Source organism: Scyliorhinus torazame, chromosome 11 (assembly GCF_047496885.1).
Source record: "Scyliorhinus torazame isolate Kashiwa2021f chromosome 11, sScyTor2.1, whole genome shotgun sequence".
NCBI classification, from domain to species: domain Eukaryota; kingdom Metazoa; phylum Chordata; class Chondrichthyes; order Carcharhiniformes; family Scyliorhinidae; genus Scyliorhinus; species Scyliorhinus torazame.
In genome coordinates, this window is record NC_092717.1 from 89,790,910 (window position 1) to 89,816,880 (window position 25,971).

Below are 25,971 nucleotides of genomic sequence, written 5' to 3' on the forward strand. Positions count from 1 at the left end.
AATCAAAAATTATAAAATCTTGAGGGGGAGGATCAAGCTCTCCACCTACAACTACGAAATTTTGTATTGCCCCGGCAAGCTCAACGAGCCCCCAGATGCCCTATCCCGAGGTACATGTGCCAGCGCACAAGTAGACCGACTCCGGACCCTGCACGACAACCTTTGTCACCCGGGAGTCACACGGTTGTACCATTTCATAAAGGCCCGCAATCTCATACCATTTCATAAAGGCCCTACTCCGTCGAGGAAGTCAGGGCAGTCACCAGGGACTCCCAGGTCTGTGCGGAGTGCAGACTGCACTTCTACCAGCCAGACCGCGCGTGCCTGGTGAAGGCCACCCGCCCCTTTGAATGCCTCAGCGTGGATTTCAAAGGGCCCCTCCCCTCTACCGACCGTAACATGTATTTCCTCAGTGTGGTCGATGAATACTCCAGATTCCCCTTCGCCATCCCATGTCCCGACATGACGTCTGCCACCGCCATCAAAGCCTTCAACACAATCTTCGCTCTCTTCGGCTTCCCCGCCTACATCCACAGTGACAAGGGATCCTCATTCATGAGTGATGAGCTGCGTCAGTTCCTGCTCAGCAGGGGTATTGCCTCCAGCAGGACTACCAGCTACAACCCCCGGGGAAACGGGCAGGTGGAGAGGGAGAACGGGACGGTCTGGAGGGCCGTCCAACTGGCCCTACGGTCCAGATACCTCCCGGCCTCCCGCTGGCAGGAGGTCCTCCCCGATGCACTGCACTCCATTCGGTCACTACTATGCACCGCCACTAACGACAAATCCCATGAACGTCTCTTTGTCTTCCCCAGGAAGTCCACATCCGGGGTGTGGCTCCCGACTTGGCTCTCAGCTCCAGGACCCGTACTCCTCCGTAGGCACGTCCGACTCCCCAAGGCGGACCTGTTGGTTGAAAGGGTTCAGTTACTCCATGCCAACCCCCCAGTATGCCTACATAGCGTACCCTGACGGCTGCCAGGATACTGTCTCCCTCAGGAACCTGGCACCAGCAGGTTGCACACACACACACTCCCTCCGGCCCGGCTCCAAACCCCCCAGGACCATCCGTCCTCCCCCTGCCCACACCCGAGGATGAAGAGGATTTCGGCACGCTCCCGGAGTCACCGAGGACCAGACCAACACCGGAATCGCCGCCATCACTGCGTCGCTCCCAACGCCACATCAAGGCCCCGGACCGGCTAAATCTATAATTGGTTCGGGACTATCAAACCACCTTGTACTGGACTTCAAAAAGACATTTTTTTTCCGCTTCTGTATATTAAACTTGCTCTGTATATAGTTCTGCACCCCCCCCCCCCCCCCCGCCGGACTCAATTTTAACAGGGGGTGAATGTGGTAATCACCACTGTTGTATATATTAGGAGATGTGTGGTAAGGCCCTTTACTAAGGTACGGAGGTAGTCCCTGCCTGCTGGCTCCGCCCAGTAGGCGGAGTATAAATGTGTGCTCCCTATACAGCAGCCATTTTGCCAGCTGCTGTAGGAGGCCACACATCTTCAAGTAACAAAGCCTCAGTTGTATTCCACTCTCGTCTCTGTGCAATTGATCGTGCATCAATCCTCCACCTCAAGATCTTATCATTCTTGATCTTGCCGCGCTGTGTATTATCGAAAATGAAGACTACTGACCGTTGGTCGATGACGATGGTAAACCTCTGACCAGCAAGGTAGTGCCTCCAATGCCGTACAGCTTCCACGATGGCTTGGGGTTCTTTTTCGACTGAGGAGTGTCGAATTTCGGAGGCGTTGAGGGCACGGGAGAAAAATGCTACTGGCCTGCCCGCCTGATTGAGGGTGGCAGCGAGGGCGACCTCTGACGCGTCGCTCTCCACCTGGAGGGGACGGACTCGTCCACCGCGCGCATCGTGGCTTTGGCAATATCTGCCTTGATGCGGCTGAAGGCCTGGCGGGCCTCAGTGGGAAGATGGTAGCTTTGATCAGTGGGCGGGCTTTGTACGCGTAGTTGGGGACCCACTGGGCGTAAGAGGAAAAGACCGCGAGGCACCTTTCAGGGCCTTGGGGCAGTCGGGAAGAGGGAGTTGCAGGAGGGGGCGTATACGGTCGGGGTCGGGCCCTAGAACTCCGTTTTCCAACGTAGCCGAGGATGGCTAGTCTGGTTGTGCAGAAAACGCATTTCTCCTTGTTATAAGTGAGGTTGAGGGTTTGGGTGGTTTGGAGAAGCTTTTGGAGGTTGGCGTCGTGGTCCTGCTGGTCGTGGCCGCAGATGGTGACGTTGTCCATGTACGGAAAGGTGGCCCGCAGCCCGTACTGGTCCACTATTCGGTCCATCGTTCTTTGGAAGACCGAGACCCCATTTGTGACGCCGAAGGGGACCCGGAGGAAGTGAAAGAAGCGGCCGACTGCCTCAAAGGCCGTGTAGTGGCGGCCCTCCGGGCGGATTGGGAGCTGGTGGTATGCGGATCTCAGATCCACCATGGAGAAGACTCAGTAGTGTGCGATCTGATTAACCATGTCCGCTATCCGGGGGAGGGGGTACGCATCGAGGTCCGTGTACCGGTTTATGGTTTGGCTGTAGTCTTTCCCCGGTCCTGACGACCACCACCTGAGCTCTCCATGGGCTATTACTGGCCTTGATGATCCCTTCCCGCAAGAGGCGCTGGACCTCGGACCTGATAAAAGTCCTGTCCTGGACACTGTACCGTCTGCTTCTGGTGGCGACTGTCTTACAGTCGGCGGTGAGATTTCCGAAGAGCGGCATACGGTGGTGGGGGTAGGGGCCCGCCAAAATTCAGGGTTAGGCTCCTGAGGTTGCACTGGAAGTCCAGTCCCAACAGGAGAGGAGCGCAGAGATCGGGGAGTACATATAGTTTAAAATTGGCGTACTCGGCACCCTGTATCGCGAGGTTCGCGACAGTGTACCCCCGGATCTGCACTGAGTGCGATCCGGAAGCGAGGGAGATTGTTTGAAGTGCAGGGAAGATTTGTAGCAAACTGCGCCTTACCGTGTCTGGGTGAATGAAACTCTTCATGCTCCCGGAGTCAAACAGGCAAGGCGTTTTGTGTCCATTGACCCGGATGGTCACCATGGAATTCCGGAGGTGTTTTGGTCGTGACTGGTCAAGGGTGACCGTGCCGAGTTGCGGGTAGCCGGCATGGTCGGACGTGATGGGGTGGTCCCAAGATGGCTGCCCCCATCGGTCGCACGTGTCGCGCGGCGTTGCAGATGCCTGCCAAGATGGCGGCCCCCCTGTCGGTCGCACGTGTCGGGCGGCGAGGTAGATGCCGTCCAAGATGGCGGCCCCCATAAGTCGCACGTGGCGGGTCGCGTGGGAGACAGCGGCCAAGATGGCGTCCCCCGTGAGTCGCACGTGTTGTGCGGGGTTGAAGATGGCTGCCCCCATGGACAACATGAGGACGATGACACGTCCGGAAGGGGCGGAGCTGGCAGGCACGCAGCCACACTGCGGGGTCTGCGGGCCTGTGAGTCCGAGAGTCGGGCCTGCGATTTGGAGAATTTGGGCCTGGCCAGGCAAACTTTGGCAAATTGTTCCTTTTTGCCGCAGTCGCTGCAGTTCGCGTTCCGAGGCGGGCAGCGCTGCCTGGGGTGCTGGTGCTTGCCGCAGAAATAGCAGGGTAGCCGCTCTGGTTGGGCGGGCAGCCGCGCGCACAGGCCTGGGGTACTCTCTGGTTGGGTGTCCACAAGGGGGCCGCGTGGTCGGAGAGGAAAGCGTTGAGGCTTTGGAATGCTACTTCTAGGGAGGTGACTAGTTATACCGTCTCTTCTAGGTCGAGAGCGCCTTGCTCGAGCAGGCGCTGTCTGACGTAGTTGGACCTGATTCCAGCCACTGATTCCGGACGGAGAGTTTCACATGTTGAGAGGCCGGGACGGCCTGGTAGTTGCAGCTTCGCGCGAGGACTCCTCCAGCGATTCCCCGGGGGCGTTGGCGGCGAGGAGATGCCGCGCTTACACTCCGTTCACCGACCTTGCGTATAGGCACTTCAGCATCGCGAGGGCGTCTGCGTATGTGGAGGCTTCCTCGAGTTGTACGGAGAATCGATGGCTCACCCGGGCGTGGAGGAGGCTGAGCTTCTGTTCATCGGTGATGGAGGGCGAGGAGGAGGCGGCGAGGTAGGCCTCGATACATCGGAGCCAGTGTGAAAAAATCCCTTTGGCTTCCGCGCGGCCTGTGGGTCGAGTTCCAGTCAGTCGGGTTTGAGGGCTGATTCAATTGCGGTGTTGTAGTCGATTAAATTGATGCGACCATCAATTCACGCGAGACAGAGTTGAAGTGAATAGTGGCTTTAATCGACTAGAACAGTGCCTGCCTGCGACTGCTCTGCTAGTGAGAGCCTACAGGGCAGCTGCTCTTTATACCTCCCTGCAAAGGGGTGGAGCCAGAGGCGGAGCCCACAAGGGCACCAACATGATACATTCCATGTAGTACAGCACAATGGTCCATAGGTGGAGCCCACATGGGCAACAGCGTGATACAATGTAATACGGTGGTGAATGGTTAGTACAATACATTTACCACAGTGAGGTAACACTGGGTGTTGTCAGTGTTCGTGTGAAACCTGGTGATGTGTTTTCACATGATGTTGCCTGGGAGATGACAAAGGCTAGCTGCATGGGGGACACCTGAGGTAACAATGGTAACAGTGAGGTTGGAGATGAAGCTGTAGTTTGAATGGTTGGAGGGGTCAAGGGTTTTCTTTAACTTGAGGAGAGAAAACTGTTCATGATAAACAGTTAATATAGGGTCTGGAGGAGGAGTTGGATGGTTAACAGTCTAATCCAAATTTGGTTGAGAGAGCAGGAGGTGGGTCTCACGGACAAGATGAGTTCAAAGAGGCCTTGAGGTGAGATCGGGCAGAAATGAGGGAAAGGTGTGAGTTCAAGACCAGGGCAGGGCAGAAATAGGCAGCTGATTCACCAGCAGCCTTTTCTAATGCACTACTGTTGTGGACCAATTTTGCTGCCAATATCACTAAGCATTGCAACCAAACAAAATGAGCCAGATCTTTTGGTGGCTCATCGGATGTACCCACCAATATGCTCTACGGGGCCCCTCCGGAAATCTTAACATGCTGACTCCATGGGAATTGCCTGGGAAGTTTAAACTTCTGATGTGCAATTCCCATGCTCTGGGACCCACCAACAAAGACTGCAAGTCTTGAGTTAGATTGGGAGACTTCAGATGGTCCTGGATTATTTATCTAAACAGTTACCCAGGAAATGTGACACAGAAAAATCCTAGTCGAACTCCTGGGTAACTATGCTGTTAATCAGCACGCTGACTCCCTCTCGACCCTCCGACTACTACCCCTAACCCTTGCCTGACTATCTGTCACCTGACACCGCCACCCACCCCCCAGCTCCCCCTTACTCCACAGACTCGACCTGACGAGCTCCCACCATCAACATATTTGGGCCAATGTTACCATATTTTTAAAAGACTAATTGCATTTTAAACATTATTGTACTTCGTACGTCCTTTTTTGTTTCAGCTCGCCATCCAAAAGCAGGTTCCCTTAGTAACGCCATGTAATCATCATTTTGTTTTAGCATAACATGAAAAGGATGATCATCATTTGTCATTTCACATTATTGTGACCTAAAACTCATCGCTGAAAACCTCTCTGCTGTTTTGCATTCCCAGATGATTTTCAGTTAATCATTCTCACAGTTTCCATAGCAACCAGCAGTCATGTAGCAAATAAAGTCTGGATGAACGTTGCTACATTCATTGAAATTCAAGTGCAGGGAGGTAACAAAAATTGTTTCTGTATAGGTAATGCTATCTGTGTTTGCCACTTCAGCTTTCATATATATAAATACGATTTTCCTGTTTGCACAAGGCATAGAAAATGAAAATCTAATGTTATTCCAACCACTGAAATGTTATGCACTTTCCATGTATCCTCACATTAGGAAATACAGACACAAAAATAACATTTGCCAATTCAAGTGCAGTAATGCAATATCTAGCCTATTTGATAAGTAGCCAGTTTGCTGCACGATATATGAATGTATTAAGTTTTATTTTGGTGTCAGAAAACCCCTTTATGTATTTAGCCTAGACACAAATAGAAAAATCTCAAAGGAATTGAAATCCTTCCATGTCTTGTACGAAAGATATCAACACTAGCTTCAGTGAAAGCCAACTTATAAGAAATTGTCTATTTGAAGTTCTTGACTCTGTTAATGCACTTTACACATCAAAGACTACTTTAAATAACTACAATAGATTATCTTTGATTTCCAAATAGTAGAATCCTAATCTATCAGTCAATGCAGAGATGTCAAGGAAGAGAAATTGAGAGTGGGTGCTGAGGGGGGAGACAGTGAGTGAAGCATGCATGTGTGTTTGTGGCACTCTCAAAAGTAGCCGGAACTATCATGAATGGACTTTTAAAATGAAAATGGGAATTGTTCTTTTTTTCTGTCTTTGGAAATAAGTAAGATAATTTACAATCATCTGTGTGGCGTTTTGCAATTGATAACAACAGTAAAACAAGATTATAGCATTGTAATATCTTGAGTTAAAATACTTCAGTATCAGGGGCGGCACAGTGGTTAGCACTGCTGCTTCACAACGCCGAGGACCAGGGTTCAGCCATGGTCACTGTGTTTGTGGAGTTTGCACATGCTCCCCGGGGAGTGTCTGCGTGGGTCTCACCCCATAACCCAAAGATGTGCAGGGTAGGTGGATTGGCCACACTAAATTGCCCCTTAATTGGAAAAATTTAAAAAAAAAACTTTTGATTAAAAAAACTTTTTAAAAGACTTTTGATAATATGGAGACCATAACTGCATAGCACTCCAGAGTGTAGTCTAACCAAGGTTCTGTTTGACCTAATTTCTCCACCATGTAACCAAATGTTGTGACTGGGACTTGTCAGATGAAGGCTTTTTCAAATGTCAGTATAGAAAATCTTTAGCTAGATTGTAGCTCTGCTACAAAATGGGAATGTATAGTAAGCACTTAAAGGGCAGTAAGGCAGTCTGAGTAGGAGGCAACACTTTGTAACATGCCAAAGATCATGAGGCAGAGCCCTTTATTGCCTGACTGCCTCAGGTCTCAAAATCGTTTTCTGAGTTTGAATTCAGATCTGCTGAATTCAAACAGATTTGAACAGACCAACCAGGTTATTCACTTGAAGCCAGCATCAAGAGCAGGCCTGAACTGATTTCAGATTTAGGTCTCATCCGCATAACTCAATGTTATATTATTGTTGCAGGTGCTCTTATCTTGTCTCAATGCCACAGAGTGATGATGCCTCTCAAACATTCTAGATTGTACTTCAGTGGGAAGCGAGCCGGCTTTTGCCTTGTTCCAGAAGCATTACCACTCCTGGGTCAGGAAACCTTGGCGCCATGACATGCTGTGTCTCCCGACTGTGTTTCACTGACACAGCATTGGGGAAGTTTTATCCACCAACAATGCACTGTACAAATAAACAGCTGCTGCAAGCTTTTAAGTTTTTTGTAGCGAGTGTCAGAAATCCCGTTCACAAAGTAGTGAGCACTCAGTCACTGACTAATCACGTGCCTGGGGCTTACAGTAATACTTATTGATATCTAACTCAAAACTAGAAGTTCCCAGCATTTATAGGGACTGAAATTGAGTTAGGAGAAAGTAAGGGTAAAGTTACAATTCTTGGTGGGTATTACAAGTCATCAAACTGTGGCTTTAATATAGAAGGGTAGTTCTAAAAACAGTTCAGAGAAATATACAAGAAAAACAAGGTACTAACATTTGACTCATTGGAGCAATTTTTAACTTGATGCTGAACGAATCTGAAGTCAGTGGACCAGCCAGATCACTCACCTGAAGCCAGGTTTAATTTTCATCTACATAACTTGAGGCTATATTATTGTTGCTGGTGCTATTGTCTCAATCTTTGATCTGTTATTTTCTCTGCTTAATTTCCTAGATCTAAATTGAGCCAAGTTGCTTTCCAGAAACATACTGATCTAGAAAGCGATATTGGATAAATTCCCTCATTTGGCAACTTGAATTACCTTTATTCCAGTGTCTTGGAATTGTTAAAATTGCCTGATGTTATTACCTTGTTTTTCTTGTATATTTCTCTCAACTGTTTTTAGAGCAAGCTCTTTTTGTTAAAGTCATTGTTTGGTGAATTATAATACCCAAGTATTGTACCTTTACCCTTTTTCTAAGTTTCAGTCCTTATAACATTCTTATGTCCGAGCACAGTGATATAATCCTTCACTAATGATGCTTAGCCATCCCCTTTACCCTCCGATCTCTCATGAAAATGTTATGACCAGGAAAAAAAAAAATCCCAGTCTTATGTCCACAGTACTTAGTTATCACATCACTCTACAGATATTAATGCTTCAAACTTTTCTATTTTGTTATGAACAATTTGTAAGTTCAATTGTGACTCCACTTTGGATTGGAAAATAATACTTCGTCTCAATTCCCAAGCACTGACCTTGGGATCATTACTTATTTAACCATTGTCACTGGCAAGGCCAGCATTTGTTGCCCATCCCTAATTATCCTTAAGAAGGTGGTGAGCCGGCGCCTTGAATACAACTGAGTGGCTCCCTGGGTCATTTAAGGGGACGGTTAAGAGTCAACTGTGTTGCTTTAGGTCTGGAATCACAATTGGCCAGAACAAGCAAGGATGGCAGATTAATTCACAGAATCCATAGAATCCCTACAGTGCAGAAGGAGGCTATTTGGCCCATTGAGTCTGCACCGGCCCTTGGAAAAAAGCCCACACTCCCACCCTATCACCGTAACCCCACCTAACATTTTGGACATTAGGGGGCAATTTAGCATGGCCAATCCAACTAACATGAACTATTTTGGACTGTGGGAGGAAACCGGAGCATCCAGAGGAAACCCATGCACACATGGGAAGAAAGTGCCAACTCCACACAGTCACCCGAGGCGAGAATTGAACCCGGGTCCCTGGAGCTGTGAGGTGGCAGTGCTAACCACTGTGCCACCGTGCCACCCACCTAGAGGACATGAGGAAATCAGATGGGTTTTACAAGAATCCTGAATCCAACTGTTTCATAATTGATACGAGTTTTCTATTTCCAGGCTTGTTTAATTAATTGAATTTAAATTCCTCAGCTTCCGAAGTGGGATTTGGACTCATGTCCTCGGGTCATTGCAACGTAATTACTGTTCAACTTTATCCCCAAAAATATTGCACTAGCAAATTGCCTGTGGCATGCTGGTGGTTAGTTGATGATTATTTTTTGTACATGTAAGGTGCTTACAATGAAGACTTCAGAAAGTCACTCCACTCTGCCACCTACTTACCAAGGTCTGAAACTACATCCTACTGTCCAGTTATTCACGCACACGGGAGTAATTCTAAATTTCAATTTACTTGGGCAGTTTCAATCTTAAAAGTTGGCATAGAAAAGATGCACAAAAATCATGATTACAAGAAGTTGGACAGGAAGAAAACGTATACACAATATTTTTTAATTAACACAGGTACACACGACTTTTTCTCATTAAATTATTTGAAAATATTATCTGGATCCGACATAGTAATGTGTTTCAATTCCTTGATTGAAACTAAATTCTGTATAAGAGAATACATGTGATGGAGTGAAATCGGGTTTCATTTTTAAAAATTAACTTTAACTCAAATGTCATGCTTTGCGTATTTAAATTGATGTCTTATGTTCCAGTTTTCTATTAACTGATGCATGCACAATGGACAAAAGACAATTTTATGCTCAGTTTAGAGCACGGAATTATCATGAAAGCCCACTGAATAAAGTACAATATGTATACAATATGACCATTAAAACTTTGGACTAGTCACCTGCTAGCTCTTGCATGTGGATGTGAGGAGAACTTTGCTTTTCTGTGGCGGCACCTTGACAGCTGAGAGTGCAGATTGGGAAAATCTTGTTTCTTGCACAATCTGTCGCTTTGCATTCCAGATTCTTGTTTCACGTATTTGACGTAATGCAACTAAATTACTTATTTGTTATCACCAAATGGAAACCCTTTGTAAATCTGCATGACTGTTAATGTGATGCCGTGAAATGTAACAGCCTGGCTCATTAAATTCATTGTAAAGCTGCGATGAGAACATATACCAAGCACTGCAAAATGGTTTTAAAAAATGGAAAACAATTCAAAATTTGCTGTAAATAATGTAACAATTTGGCAAAAAGAACTGGTTTGGTCTGGGCAGGTGGTGGAAAGTGTAGCTGGATGGAGAGGTGATGGTAAGGGTTATGATAGCTTCACCCATGAGCTAATTTCAAGCCAAAGCCATGTTTTCAATGTAGTGGTTCACGATAAGGATATGAATTGCTACTGCCTTATCTGACAATGAACAAATATTCTGCAGGAAAATGAAATGAGCACTGAATCGCTGGCATTGGCTACTGAGGTGAGCAGAAGGAGAGAGAGATTACCCCCCCCCCATCCCCCTCCTCACCCCCCCAGAAGAAGATAATCGCAAGAGGAGAATTGAGCAATTGAGGTTGCTGCTTATAGGCAGAAAGATAGGCCCTTGAGAGAATTCTGAGAGTTGCTGTGGGGCTAACCCAAGCAAAAATTTAAGCCTAAAATGTCAACAGAGGAGTAGAAAGGCAGAAGAATAGAGATAGTTTGGGTAGGGATCAGGTTAGGTATTGCAAAATACCTGACAGTGAAAAGTTGAACCCTGTGGTCCAAGGGTGGGATGAAGTTGTCATGGAGGCAGCTGAAGCTTGGAGCGTTGCTGAACCTTTTTTCAGGTTTGGAGAGTTATGGATATAGCTCTTATATTCCTCTGTTTTTCTCTTACAGTTTCAATTAGTTCCCCAGAATAAAAGTGGATTTAAAGTAGGCATGAGATTGGAAGGCATTGACCCAAGGCACCCCTCCATGTTCTGTGTGTTGTCAGTGGCTGAGGTAAGATTTTAATGTGCATGAGTAATTTGTGGCCTTGTGTTTTCGTTAATTTTTAACATGGGGATTTATTTCCTGTAATAAAAACAGAAAATTATGTTCATGCTCAGCGGGTCAGGTAGAATCCATGGACAAATATGGAAGAGTTAACCTTTCAGGTCTATGACGAATGGTCACTTTCACTTTCTTTCACTGTACACAGATGTTGCCTGACTTGTTGTGTATGTCCAGTATTTACCGTTCTTATTTCAAATTTTCTGCATTCACAGTTTGTGTTTTTGTAATAATTTCTTGTGCCAGGGCTTGGTGCTGACATCGTCGCACAGTCCGAAGATGTGCAGATTTGGTGGATTGGCCATGCTAAATTGCCCCTTAGTGTCCAAGGGTTAGGTGGGGTTACGAGGATGTGGCAGGGGAGTGGGCCCAGGTTGGATGCTCTTTCTGAGGGGCGGTGCAGACTTGATGAGTCGAATGGCCAACTTCTGCACCGCAAAGATTCTATGATGCTATGAAAAGACCAACTGCTTCAAGTTGTAGTGCACCTTTAAGCTCCAGCATCATAGTAAAAAAGCTACTGAAATTTTTGTAAGAATCGGTTAGATGGACAAATGGTCTTTCCTCCCAAAATAATTAGTATGTTACCATTTCCTCCTTTATGCAAGGGTTTAAAGTAATTGCCTGGGTAAAATACTTGGATGAAAATAAGGTGGGGAAGAATGCATGTCTGTAATTGAGCCCTCCCCTTTCTTTCCCATGTAAATTGCTCCCTATTCACATTTCCTCCATGCACGTTGCTCAGGCTATTATTTAACTCACAGACAAATAAGTGGAAAACCTGCCCTAGATATTACTGGAATTTAATTTTGTATTTTACAATATTTAAATTTATGACACATAATATTTTAAATAGCATTATTGTAAACCCATTTCGACTTTCTAACAGTCGCATTAAAAAAATGAACTTGTCTAGTCTAGAATTAGACCTTAAGTGTCCAGTCCACAGTGATAGACCACTAAATGATTAGTTCTGGTGAAATATTTACGAATGTGGAATATAATAAGTGATGAGCATAATCTTTATAGGTGTCACAAGTAGGCTTACATTAACACTGCAATGACGTTACTGTGAAAATCCCCTAGTCGTCACACTCCAGCGCCTGTTTAGGTACACTGAGGTTGAATTCAGAAAGTCCAATTCACCTAACAAGCACGTCTTTCGGGACTTGTGGGAGGAAACCGGAGCACCCGGAGGAAACCCACGCAGACAGGGGGAGAATATGCAGACTCCGCACAGAAGGTGACCCAAGCTGGGAATCAAACCTGGGACCCTGCCGCTGTGAAGCAACAGTGCTAACCACTGTGCTATCGTGCTGCCCATCAGTGACTCCAAACACAATTTTACTGCATTATTATTATAAAAAACATCAGTTTGACTGTTTCCTCCCATCAGGTGTGTGGTGTTCGCTTGAGGCTCCACTTTGACGGATATTCTGAGTGTTTCGATTTCTGGACGAACATTGACTCACCTGATATCCATCCCGTGGGATGGTGTGAGAAGACCAGCCACAAATTGCATCTTCCCAAAGGTCTGAAAGTCGCAACTAGAAACAACTATAAATATTTACTATCAGAAAGTCAATAAGACAATGCAGAATGCACATCATATCACATATCACACTTGAAAACCGCACTATCTTGACCTCAGCAAGATAAGCAGCGGCAGCCGTGACTAATGTGAGAAAGAATTCTGTAATTTGAAATGAAGCTTGGAAGTCAAACTCAGTTGAGCATGTTAAGCCAGCCAATGTAAAAATAAATATTAGTTTGGTCCAGCAATCACAGATCGTAAACTGGCTGAGTACTACCCTATTTACATTTGGCACTTTCATAGAGTAAATTGCACAGTACTTTGTTCTATGATGTTATGAAATGATTTCTCATGATTTAATTAAATTGTCCCATCAACTTTCCCATTATTGACAGGATTCTGCCTTCCTTTCAGGATATAAGGAAGAGGAGTTTAACTGGGCAAACTACCTTAAAGCCTGTAGAGCCCAACCAGCCTCCAAAAATCTATTCAAAGTTCAGAATACAGTGAGTATTTATTTTCATGACCCAACTTTTTACGTGGTTCAATCGTACTTTGGTATGATTCATTTTAGCGTAAATATTTTAAACAAATTGAGCCTTCAGTTGCAGAAGGTCTACTTCTGAATGCAAAGCTAGAATATGTCATAATCCAAGCAAAGAAAACATCCTTCCCAGAGCTTCCAGGACGCAAAGAGATTTCTGTTAGTCAGCCACTGCCTGAGTGGCCCAGTACTGATCCTAAAGGTCTGTGGGCTGATGGGAATCAGGTGGCTTTTCTGCCTATGTTTAGACGATGACTGCTGCAAATGGCTATTGTGACTGCGGTGGGGTGTACGTGGCAGCCTAAAGAGGACTTTGCTGGAAGGAAACGATCCTCTCCATTTGCACGAACAAATCTGAAGCAGTGGATGAATATAACAGTGGCACCCACCTCCAATGCACTCACTGCTGTGAGATTGAAGTACACAAAGGTATTATGCCTCTCCTAGCAAATGTCAATGCCCATTTTCTTCCAGTTTCCTTAGCAACTGGCTTGGAAAATGGGACGTATGCAACTCCATCATTATCCCTTCACTTCAATACGCCCACCTAAATTTCAGTAAAGATAATGCCAGACGATATATTTAGGGTCAAAATGGACAGGACCCAGCATATTAAGTCCCTGGCCAATCTTCCACCCTTCCTATTGCTACTGAAGTGACAAAATAAGCACAGAAAATCCAACCGGAGAATATCATCATGCCCCTGCTTGTGTCCCCCAAACATTTGATATTTTTAGACCAATATATCAAAAAACTACAAGGTAATACAGTATTGAAAATGATTATGGAGAACTTCTCACCGGTAATTGTATGTATCATCCCAGTTGTCAAAATGCACCAAAAGGTGATTGTCTATTTTATCTGTCACTGATGCAACACAGATCAGGGAGGGATTGTGGTTGTAACAAGGGACTTTATCAATATGGGGATAGATAGCATTCTCTGCAGACCAGAATGAAAATCCCAAAGACAGTCTGTTGCCTACCTGGTGGCAGGGTAAGGGATATCTCATGGTGGGTGGAAATGAACTTAAGAGAGGGGGTAAATCTAAATGTTATGGTGCATGTTTATACAAATATGTAAGAACAGGGAGGTTCCATTAGACCTTCCAAAATACATTACCTCACATTTGTCCGGATTAAATTCCATCTGCCACCTCTCCGCCCAAGTCTCCAAACGATCCAAATCCTGCTGTATCCTCTGATAGTCCTCATCGCTATCCCCAATTCCACCAACCTTTGTGTCGTCTGCAAACTTACTAATCCTCGCCCTTGTAAGGTGCACTCTATACACCACCTTCAGCTGTATCAGCCCCAACCTCGCACACGAGGTGGAGGTGTTCACCCTCCAGAGCACCTCACACCAGAACCGCTCCTCCATACTCTCTCTCAACTCTTCCTCCCACTTGGCCTTGATAACAGTAATTTGCTTTTAATCAAAAGTCATGGTTCATTTGGAAACTCATGACACAGCAAAAGGTAGGATGTCTGTTTTGCAGAGGGAGTTTGAAGAGTTTGGTTCTAATTACGGGTGGCACCGTAGCACGGTGGTTAGCACTGTTGCTTCACAGTGCCAGGGACCTGGGTTCGATTCCCGGCTTGCGTCAATGTCTGTTCGGAGTCTGCATGTTCTCCCTGTGTCTGCGTGGGTTTCCTCCGGGTGCTGCGGTTTCCTCCCACAAGTCCTGAAAGACGTGCTATTAGGTAATTTGGACATTCTGAATTCTCCCTCTGTGTACCCGAACAGGTGCCGGAGTGTGACGACTAGGGGATTTTCACAGTAACTTAATTGCAGTGTTAATGTAAGCCTTCTTGTGGTATTAATAAAGATTATTATATCTAAAGGAAATGAATGATCTCAAACATAGTAATCTCAAGATTACTCTTAGGTGCTGCAACAGTTTTCAGCAGAAACAACATTGGCTCCTATGTCAATTTGCTCGTGACTCGAGCAATAATCCAGAGATTTTTGTCCAGAAAGACTCATATTTTATTCAGAGTCCATTTTTCCAGCAGGACCTCCTCCCTCCTCCCTGTCCATGAGATATCCCTTACCCTGCCACCAGGTAGGTCTAATGCAGGTAGGGAATATACAGTGAATGGTAGAACCCTCAAGAGTATTGAAAGTCAAAGAGATCTAGGAGTACAGGTCCACAGGTCACTGAAAGGGGCAACACAGGTGGAGAAGGTAGTCAAGAAGGCATACGGCATGCTTGCCTTCATTGGCCGGGGCGTTGAGTATAAAACTTGGCAAGTCATGTTGCAGCTGTATAGGACCTTAGTTAGGGCACACTTGGAGTATAATGTTCAATTCTGGTCGCCACACTACCAGAAGGATGTAGAGGCTGAAGAGAGGGTGCAGAAGAGATTTACCTGGATGTTGCCTGGTATCGAACGCATTAGCTATGAGGAGAGGTTGAATAAACTCGGTTTGTTCTCACTGGAATGACGGAGGTTGAGGGGTGACCTGATAGAGGTCTACATTACAGAGGTCAATTATGAGGTGCATAGACAGAGTGGATAGTCAGAGGCTTTTTCCCAGGCTAGAGGGATCAATTACTAGGGGGCATAGGTTTAAGGTGCGAGGGACAAGGTTTAGAGGAGATGTACGAGGCAAGTTTTTTTTACACAGAGGGTAGTAGGTACCTGGAACACGCTTCCGGAGGAGGTGGTGGAAGCATGGACGATAGTGACTTTTAAGAGGCATCTTGACACATACATGAATAGAATAGAGGAATACGGATCCCGGAAGTGCAGAAGATTTTAGTTTAGACGGGCAGCATGGTCGGCGCATGCTTGGAGGGCCGAAAGGCCTGTTTCTGTGCTGCACTTTTCTTTGTTCTTTGAGCCGGCTCTTTGAGGGGGTAGAAGATGTGTGTGAACGTTGCAGGGGGGCCCCCGCAAACCACATTCATATGTTTTGGTCCTGTCGAAAGCTGGAGGATTACTGGAAGCAGGTGTTTAGGGTAATCTCTAAAGTGGTGCTCGCGAAACTGGGCCCGGGCCCTCGGGAGGCCATATTTGCGGTGTCGGACCAGCCGGGGTTGGAAACAGCGTGGAGGCAGATGTTGTAGCCTTCACATCGTTGATCGCCCGAAGGTGGATCCTGTTAGAGTGGAGATCAACCTCTCCACCCTGTGCCCTGGCGTGGCGGGGGGACCTGCTGGAATTCTTGACACTTGAAAAGGTCAAATTTGAACTGAGGGGAAGAGATCTGAGACTTCACGCATGTTTACATCTCCTAGATTATGGGCGTTATTCATTATGCACTTTCAAGAATTGGATCACATCGGACATTAGGGGGGTTGGGGGCTGGGAGGGTCGGGGGGGGGGGTGGGGGAGTGGGACTGTATGTGTTAATGGTGACTATGGGTGATTCCTGATTCCTTTTTGTCATTTGTTTATGTTAACATGCGGACTAATGTTTGGGGGTTTGTGGGAGGATGGGATCGTTATTGATATGGGGATTGAAATTACATTCGTTGCTGATTATTGTTTAATTTTGGGAGAAAATGTGAAAAAGGAGAATAAAAAAATATTTTTTAAATAAAAGCAAATTACTGTTGACATTGGAATCTGAAACAAAAACAGAAAATACTGGACAATCTCAGCAGGTCTGGCAGCATCTGTGGAGAGAGAAGGGAGCTAACGTTTCGAGTCTGGGTGACTCTTCGTCATGACTTTGTTATGACTTTTGATTATTTTATTTTCCTTTCCAGAAGATTATTTTGTTTTGGTTATGTCCCGTAGTCCTAATTTCATGATGAGCACACTGGACTCTCAGCCATGGATGCAAATCAGATTGCCTATTCCCCACATCATGAAAGCTCCTACGTGTACTAATTCTCTTGGACAGTGTCACATTATTTTCCATTGGTAATCCCTCACACTCCAGTTACCTGGTGCAAACTGGCCTTATTTTCATAATTGTCACAAACTGGACACCGATTGCAAAAGTCCAGATCCATAAGGTTTCTCTATAATGTTACTGCCTTTGAGGGATGACCTACTTCCTCCCCTCTGCTTTCGTATCCTCCCTATATGTGGGTTGCAACCACCTGGAACACATTTTCTGATAACATTTCAGTCGAACCAGTTGGGTCTTTTTTTTCAACATTTCTCTGCTCAAACAATACATCATCTGAGACTTCACGCATGTTTACATCTCCTAGATTATTTGCCATTCTAGGATATACTAGATCACGCATGTTGCATACATTGCAGCTCTAGTTCCCAATACTACTATTCCTGTTCTCCAAGCTGTTGCACTGCTCACAAGCATTAACTCTGGAACTCATTTTCATGTTTGCCTGGCTTCCTGTTTAGCTGCAGTCTCACTCTTTTGTTAGTACCAAATTTCTTCCTTTATATTTGTTCAGGCCAAACTCTTGTCACCTTTTTACTGAATTAGCCTCCTGTTTGGCAAACAATTTATTTTACACCATTTGTACAGTTATTCTATACATCAAGTTGTTTTCCTCTGGCCTCAACACCTATTGAATATCTTCACACCACATTAACTAGCTTGTTTAATACACTAGTTTAAAGCACTTCTTAAAATATGCATATTTCAAATATTTTATCTACTTGTCTAAAATGTACTATATCTCACTCCCCTGCTTTTACAAAAAAAGTGAACTGATGGAGAAAAAATATTATGGATTGAAAATCTACTCTTCCTGAACAGGAATTTAAAAACATGCACAGTGACAATTGCAGCAAGGATTTGAATACTGAAGGGAGCAGTTTTGGCTCTTTAGGATTCATTAGTTTTTCAATTACCTGATTTATAAAGGGTTCAAGCAACAGGCATTGTGTCTCATCATCTATCCTAAACATGAGTTTATGCTGGAGAGCATAGATGGTATCTCGAGGGATGCCTGAGAACTTTGACTTACAATATTGAGCGAACCAAGACGTAACAGTCTAAGCAATTTTTATAGTGTTTGATAATAAAACTCGAAGGAAATTCCGAGGCAGCTAGAGAATCCTTTGACTTTTGCTGTCACCCACTTCATGGAAAACATTTCTCTGTACTTACCTCCTGCTTCTACGTGTCAGTTGCTTCTACTTTACTGAGTGTTGCGATCTTGGCTTGTCTGCTTAAGATGATGAGACCTTTTTGCAATTTTCCAATGAGCACTTCACTGCAAGACACCTAGATTAAGCAGTTTGTGATGAGTGAGTTTTTAATGCGATAAATTTGGGAGTCTTGATCAGCAATGAGATTGGCATATCACCATCTTTTCTGTGTAGTTTTTTCCACAGTACTGAAGGACGATATCTTAAAGTATAACTAAATTATCAGAAATGTTAGATGCTTCCAACAGGGGGCATATAGCCATAAGATAACTTCAAATGAGAAAGGATCTTTGACCCATCTTAGCTCATCTGGCCAGAAAGGCATTCGGAGTTCCTTTATCACCTTATTTAACTGTTTTTTAAATTATTTTAGGGTTTTGCCTCGACCACTTCATTCTTCATTGATTCCATATGTCAACTACTTTTGTGTGTTGAATTCTGTGACATTATTACTAATTATTTTAAAAATTAGTTTGAACCTGACCACTTTCCCCACAGGAACAAAGGAACAGGACCTTTTAGCCCCTTGGGTCTCTTTTGTCATTCAATGAGGTCATGACTGATCTGTGACCTAATTCTATGGACCTCTTTTGCCCGATATCCCTTAATACCTTTGGCTGGGAAAATGCTTTCAGTCCCAGATTTAAAATAATAATCTTAATTATTGTCACAAGTAGGCTTACATTAACACTGCAATGAAGTTACTGTGAAAATCCCCTAGTTGACACACTACAGCGCCCGTTTGGGTACACAGAGGGAGAATTCCGAAAGTCCAATTCACCTAACAAGCACGTATTTCTGGACTTGTGGGAGGAAACCAGAGCACCCAGAGGAAACCTACGCAGACACGGGGAGAACGACCACACTCCGCACAGACAGTGACCTAAGCGGGAATCGAACCTGGGACCCTGCTAACCACTGTGCTATCGTGCCGCCCTTATTAATAATTAATTAACATTTGATCTGACATCTACTGTCATTTGCAGAAGAGAGTTCCATACTTCTGCTACCTTTTGAATGTAGAATATTTCCTAATTTCACTCTTGAAAGACCTGCCCTAACTTTTAAACTATGTAAAGTTACAATTCCTGGTGGGTATTACAAGTTATAGCTCTCGATCCCAGAAACTGAATTGTTAATAAATACAGTGAATAACTAAAACCCCCAGCACAGATCCTTGTGGGACACGACTTGTCATAGCCTCCCAATTATATAACCTGCCTATTATCTGTAGTTAATAAGAGTAATTTCCTCACAACTGTTATGGGCCAGGTTTTAGAAATCTCCAAAGTATGTCATGGAGTTCACCTGACCTACAACTGTTTATTAGTTTTGGTTACGAGGCGCACAAGGGCCTACTTTCCAGGTGTTATTCAACATAGGCCTGAAGCACTTTTAATCAAAAACAAAGTTTATTCTACAAATTCAGTTAACATTTCTATAAACACACACAGTAAGTATTTAATCAACTACAAACATAAATACCCCACACAGCTACAGTACTATATATGACCCTTAATAACTTCCCTTTCAACTGTTTCAATTTGATAACAACATCCACTAAACCAGGAAAACCCTTTTACCCAAAAGAGTAGGTTTTAATTCTTTCCAGAAAACAGTTATCACGTTTACATTATCAAGCGACCTGGACACCTTTTAACATGCAGAGAGAGAGAGACCAAAGAAACCTTATTTGTCTGAATCCAGCTTCCCACAGTGTAAACCGAAAGTAAAACTCAAGAGCCAGCTCCCAGTTCAAAATGAAAGTAAAACACAGAACCACAGCCCAGCTCCACCCACACAATGACATCACTGCAGCCATTTGAGAAGACAAAACATTTCTTAAAGGGACACTCCCATGAAACAACTAATGCTAGGCTAATTAGTCCAACATTTCTGGTTTCCCTCTCTCATCTTTGACTCGTGAAATGACATGCAATTTTCTAATCTAAAGCAACATTTCCTGAATTGAGAGATATTTGGGAGATTATAGTTGGGGCATTTACAATGTTCTCATCCACTCCTTTTAAAACACTGCAATGGAAATTGTCTATTTTCTTCATTAGTGTTATTTTGCTTACAATAATTTGGTGAGTCATTATCCCTAAATCATTGTTATATTTCTCGTGACATCTGGCATGCTACACTCTTCCCCGACTGTAAATGTGACACAGCTGTCCATGTGCATTCCAAGGGTATTTGCTAGATTAGAGGAGGCTATGGTTGGGTAAATAGCAAATTTCTTGAATAAGTGCTAGCAGGACTGGCAGAAGACAAACCATGGTCGACAGTGATGCAATTGTGTTCACCTCTGACTTCAAAGAAAGCTGCCCATAAAGATCTAACAATCTCTATGGTGTGAATTATCTTTTTCCTTATGTTAGTTTGATTTTGGCACCAAGTTGAGGTGATCTCCTGTTATTCAGAAACAGTGATGTCATCGAGCAGTCAATCATACTGAAGTATTCTTGCAGGCGTCAAATTGGGAAGTAAAATCTTCTGATTATTCTTCACATTTTATTAAATTTTTGGAGATATTAAAATATGATTGGGACATACATATGAGATTAAAGGAGAAACTGAAATATCAAAAACACAATTAAACAAGTTAAAATATGTTTTTAAAAAAAAATATTGTTATAATTGCAAGATATTATTACGATTCCAGACCCCAACAGTTGCTAGGATACCAGACAGAAACCCCAGTAATTTATTTAATTTGTAAGACTATGAGGAAAGGACACTTTGTTCGAGGAGTGATTTCGTGCACAAATAGGGATATGGTAAATTAAAACAGACTTTATTACTAACAAAGGATTAATATAATTTCAACATCAGACAAGAAAGTAGCTTACAATTACTGATTAACCAATGCTTAATGATGACAATGAAACACTAACTCCTAATTGCCATCTTTTAACTCCACCCAAGCAAAACCCATCTCGAGTCAAAATCCACGTTTAAATACAGTTCGTTAATCCAGGAATACTTGCTGCAAAAAGTTGTCTTGGATGAACCGCTTTGCGAGAGAGAGATTCTTCAAGCTGTTTCTGTGCCAGGCCACTATTTAACCTGCCAGCATTTTCAGAAACTGCTGTTCTGTTAACAGCCAAAAATCTTCTTAACTAAGTTGTTTTAAGAGCAGCTGCTACTCTGTTTACTTCCCAATCCTTAACTGAACTGAAACTCAACACTTGACTGCTTCAGCCCCTGGCTCCTCCCATTAACTATGTCATCTTACTAAAGCTAAACACGGGGGGCGGGATTCTCTGATCCTGAGGCTAAGTGTTGACGTCGGAAACGCCGACAGCGTCAACATGGCCTCAGGATCAGCAATTCTGGCCGCTACAGAGGGCCAGCACAGGACTGGAGCGACCCACGCCGCTCCAGCTGCCGATCCCGGCGTCAACTGGGCGCCGCGGGGTCCGCGCAAGCGCAGTGGCACTGGCGCCAATGCACGCATGCGCAGTGTGACCAGCGCGATTTCCACGCATGCACGGTGTCTCCCTTCTCCGCGCCGGCCCCAACGCAACATGGCGTAGGACTACAGTGACCGCGCGGAACAAAGGGAGCCCCCAACCCGAGAGGCCGGCCCGCTGATCGGTGGGCTCCAATCGCGGGCCAGGCCCCAGCGAAGGCCCCCCCCCCCCCACAGGCCGCCCCCGACCCCTTCCACACCGAGGTCCTGCCGGGTAAGACCAGGTTAGAACGGCGCCGGCGGGCCTCGGGTTTTTCAGTACGGCCGTTCGGCCCATCCTGGGCGGAGAATCGCAGGGGGGGGGCCCGTAGAGCCGGCGCCGCGCCGACCGCACCGGCGCCAATGGCGTTGGCATGGCGCAATTCGCGCTGACCGCAGCGATTCTCCAGCCTGGCCCCGGGGTGAGTGAATCCCACCCAGGGTCTCTAATTATCTACTCCCCAGGGAACCTTCTTTATATAAACACAATTCCATTAGCCCTTACTTTTATAATTGTACATCTGTAGCGAAAGTTTGCTTTGAAACCAGAACTTTTAAAACATTACTGAAGCACTCGCATACAAACGTTGACTTTTAAGGCTTACTGCACCAATTACACATACAATATATCTGAAATTCCTACATTCATCACAGCATGTAGTCAGTTTAGTGTATCCAATTTTGTCCTTTTCAATTACTTTTAACATACATATCCTTGTCTCTCATAGACTGTTACTCCTTCAGGATTTCGAGTGGGAATGAAGCTGGAGGCGGTTGACAGAAAGAATCCCTCCCTGATCTGTGTCGCATCAGTGACAGATATAATAGACAATCGCTTTTTGGTGCATTTTGATAACTGGGATGATACATACGATTACTGGTGAGAAGTTCTCTTTAATCATTTTCAATACTGTATTGCCGTGTGATTTTTTGATACATTGGTCTAACAATATTAAAGTGTACCAGATGTCTTGGAACTCGAGTGAGGTGGGACTTCGATCTGCTGCTTATTAAGGGTCACAGTTCTGACTCCACTCTCAAGTTGTGGAGTCAGTCAGTTCAAATTGACAGAGACATGCAGAGTGTGTAAATGCAGCCTATAGTGTTTCAGCTACATGGGATTTGGGGGTGAGTGCACAGAAAACAAATGGACTGCGAAAGAATGGCTGGAGCAGATGGTAATTGCCTGAAGAGTAGAGGAAAGAGTGAGTGACCTAATGCAACATTCGGATAAAAATTCTGCTGCTGTTCACAGAGGCAGTGACAAAATCTGAGTGGTAGGGATGACAGTCAGATCAAAGAAATGAGAACCAGTTTACAAAAAGCTCGAACTGGTTAGCCTTGCAATGTAGACCAAGGCACTGCAGTTGAAAAAGTTGTTTAAGGTTGGGGAAGAACAGAATAGAAATGTGGTAGGATTAGGTGAGTTTATTATTAGAGGAATAGATAGCATCCTCTGCAGCCAAGAATGAAAATCCCAAAGACGGCGTGCTGCCTACCTGGTGGCAGGCTAAGGGATATCTCATGGTGGCTGGAAATGAACTTAAGAGATGGGATAAATCTAAATGTTATGGTGCATGTTCGAACAAATATGTAAGAACAGGGAGGAGGTCCTCCTGAAAAAATAGGAGTTAAACATTGAATTAAAATATCAGTCTTTCTGGACAATAATCTCTGGAGTATTGCTCGAGTTACAAGCAAATTGGCATAGGAGCAAATAGATCAGGAGAATTAACAAGTGGCTAAAGGGCTGGTGTTGGAATTAAGAGTTTCTTTTCATGGTATACTGGCACCAGTTTTGGGGCAAGAAGGAGCTGTACCGATGCAGCTCCATCAGAAGTGGGACGGGGCCCATGGACAAGTGGGAAGGGTAAACAGGAAGGTGGCAAAAGCTTTAAATGAGTAAGATGGGGGGGAAGGGATCTACAAGAAATATAATCAGCCTAAATGTAAGCAAAACCGTGAAGGATGGCAACTCAAAAGAAATTAAGGGAGGACATTAATGGCAAGGGAATAAAGTGAGTTTTAGAACAGGTGTTTAAAAAGATTTATGAGTGGGTGCTCCGGTTTCCTCCCACAGTCCAAAAAGATTTATGAGCATAAAGTGAGAGGAAATCCTACTAAAATTAGTTGAAAGGTTGGCCGGTAGAGCACAGGAGGGACAGATGTTCAAACAGGAGGTAATCCCTGCCCCAATCAGACTGCAAAAGGGCTGCCGTTTTGAAGTCAGATGTGAAGTAGGAAACCAATTGCCAATCTTTAAATTAATACTAGATTTACTTAAAGAATTCAGAATTATATATGCACACGTACTTCCTAACTAACTTTCAGTGTCCGAGAAGTCTCTCTCTACACTGTTTTGAAAGAATCAATGGGCAATGAAGAAATAATCAACCCTTTTAAAGCAGCAATATAAATATTGGCCAGGAGTTGTTTTCCTGGAAAGCTTTTTTCAGGGTTATGGGGGGAATCTGACTGGGATTAATGGCTTGTAAGTGTCTCGTCCTAGGGAAGGGGGTGGTGGTTGTCTTGGGTGTACCCTGGCCCTGGGTCAGCCGGAGGTGGCGACCGTTGTCTTTTGTCTCACCGTCAGTGGGTCGGGGGTGGGGGTGTTCGTGTCTAGAGTGCGGGGGGGTGTTCTCTTCAAGGGAAAGGGTTTGTAAAGGGTATTTCGTTTGTATGGATTTTGTGTTTTATAAAATAAATGAAGACTTATAAAAATATTTGAAAAAACGCCACCACCATTTAATGTCTGATCCGAAAGAGGTGTCTCTTTTTTGAGTATACCAAAAAAAAAGGCAAAAAATGAAATCAAATTCCACCAGCTGCTGGAGTGCGATCTGGACCTGTCTCCAGAGCACTAGCCTGGGTCTGTGGATTAACAGCCCAGTGATATTATCACACTGTCACCATCTCCCAGTGCAAAATAAACAAATTAATCAATTAACTAAATTAGCTAATTAGAACAATGTTCCAGGGCTGCTGATGCACTTCATCCCCTGTGATAGCTATCAGTCGTGGAAGGCCAAATCTCTCTTTGTACGCTCCTTTAAGTACAACCTGTTAACACTAAAATAAACTATTTAAAGCACGTCATAGTCCCTGATGGAGCATATCCCCTAATTATCTTTCAAAAGTGAAAATAATATCAATAAAGTAAATTAATGATATGTAGGGAATGGAGTGACAGTCCCATATTTGTACTGTTTTAAGAAAAACCATCAATAAATTAAACAGAAATGACAGGGGTGACACACCCAGTGGTACACTGTAACTAAAACAAAACATCAAAAGTTCGCTTATGGTGCGATTTTCCCACTGCGCTGCACCGGCCCTGATCCTGTTACGTTGGGTGAATAACGGGAGAGGCCAACAACGGGTTTCATGCCAGCCCCATCAGCGAGGCCTGCCATCGGGGCAAATCAGGACTGATCTCCAGAAACGGGCATCATACATGATGGCCACGTTGGGGGTGCTCAGAAGCCGTTGGAGGACCCAGGTGGTCGTGGACAGAGTTGGTTAATGCCTGGCAGTGCCGAATATGATGCTTTCTCCGGCAGAGGAAGGAGATTTGGAGGTGGTCGTGGTGTTAGGTGCTGAGAAGGCATTTGATTGGTTGGAGTGGAGTTATTTGATGGTGGTGTAGGAGAAATTTGGGATTGGGCCAAAGTTTGCAGCGTGGGTACAGCTGTTGTACAAGGAGACGATGGCGAGTGCACACAAATAATATGAATTCAGGGTAATTTGCATTGCAACGGGAATTGAGACAGGAATGTTCCCCATTCTGTTTGTATTGGCTACAGAGCCTTTGGCCATTGCGCTGAGGTGTTTGGGGTTGTGGAAGGTGATAGTGAGGCGAGGGGGTGGAGCAAAGGGTGCCCTTGTATGCGGATGATTTGTTATATATTTCAGAGCCAGGCGCTTCGGAGGGGGACACAATGGGCTTGCTTCAGAGATTTGGGCCATTATCTGGATATAAGCTGAATTTGGAGAAAAGTGAATACTTTGTGGTTTCCTCTTTAGGGGTGGGAGCTGGGGGCTTACCATTCCGTTTGGCAGCATCCCACTTTAGGTATTTGGGGTTGCAGGTGGTCTGGGATTGGGCAGGTCTTCAATTTCTCTAGCTTGGTAGGAGGGTGAAGACTGATTTGCCGAGTTGTGATCATCTTCCTCTATCAACGGCGGGTCGGGTACAGGCAGTAAAGACGAAGATTTTGCCACGGTTCTTGTTTTTGCTTCAGTGCCTGTTGACCTTTTTGCCTAAGGTGTTTTTGAAGGGGGTGGATAGGCTGATTCCTTCGTTTGTCTGGGCGGGGAAGGTGGCCAGGATAAGGAAGTTAATAGTGCATGGGGGACAGCAGGCGCGGGGGTTAGGCCTCCTGAATTTGATGTATTATTACTGGGCGGCAA

General features: G+C 44.9%; 1 protein-coding gene across 4 annotated transcripts in view; it reads left to right on the forward strand.

Moving 5' to 3' along the window:
- The window catches only part of LOC140385371 (lethal(3)malignant brain tumor-like protein 4), a 555,015-nt gene that overhangs the window by 175,196 nt on the left and 353,848 nt on the right, over positions 1 to 25,971 (forward strand). For all 4 annotated transcript variants that reach the window (XR_011933346.1, XM_072467457.1, XM_072467455.1 and 1 more), the window contains 4 exons: positions 10,790 to 10,894; positions 12,342 to 12,477; positions 12,894 to 12,985; positions 22,290 to 22,441. Coding sequence is in view for 3 of the 4 variants with exons in the window: in XM_072467457.1 (XP_072323558.1) it covers positions 10,790 to 10,894; positions 12,342 to 12,477; positions 12,894 to 12,985; positions 22,290 to 22,441 (485 nt within the window). In the remaining variant the exon portion in view is untranslated. The remainder of the gene's footprint in view (positions 1 to 10,789; positions 10,895 to 12,341; positions 12,478 to 12,893; positions 12,986 to 22,289; positions 22,442 to 25,971) is intronic.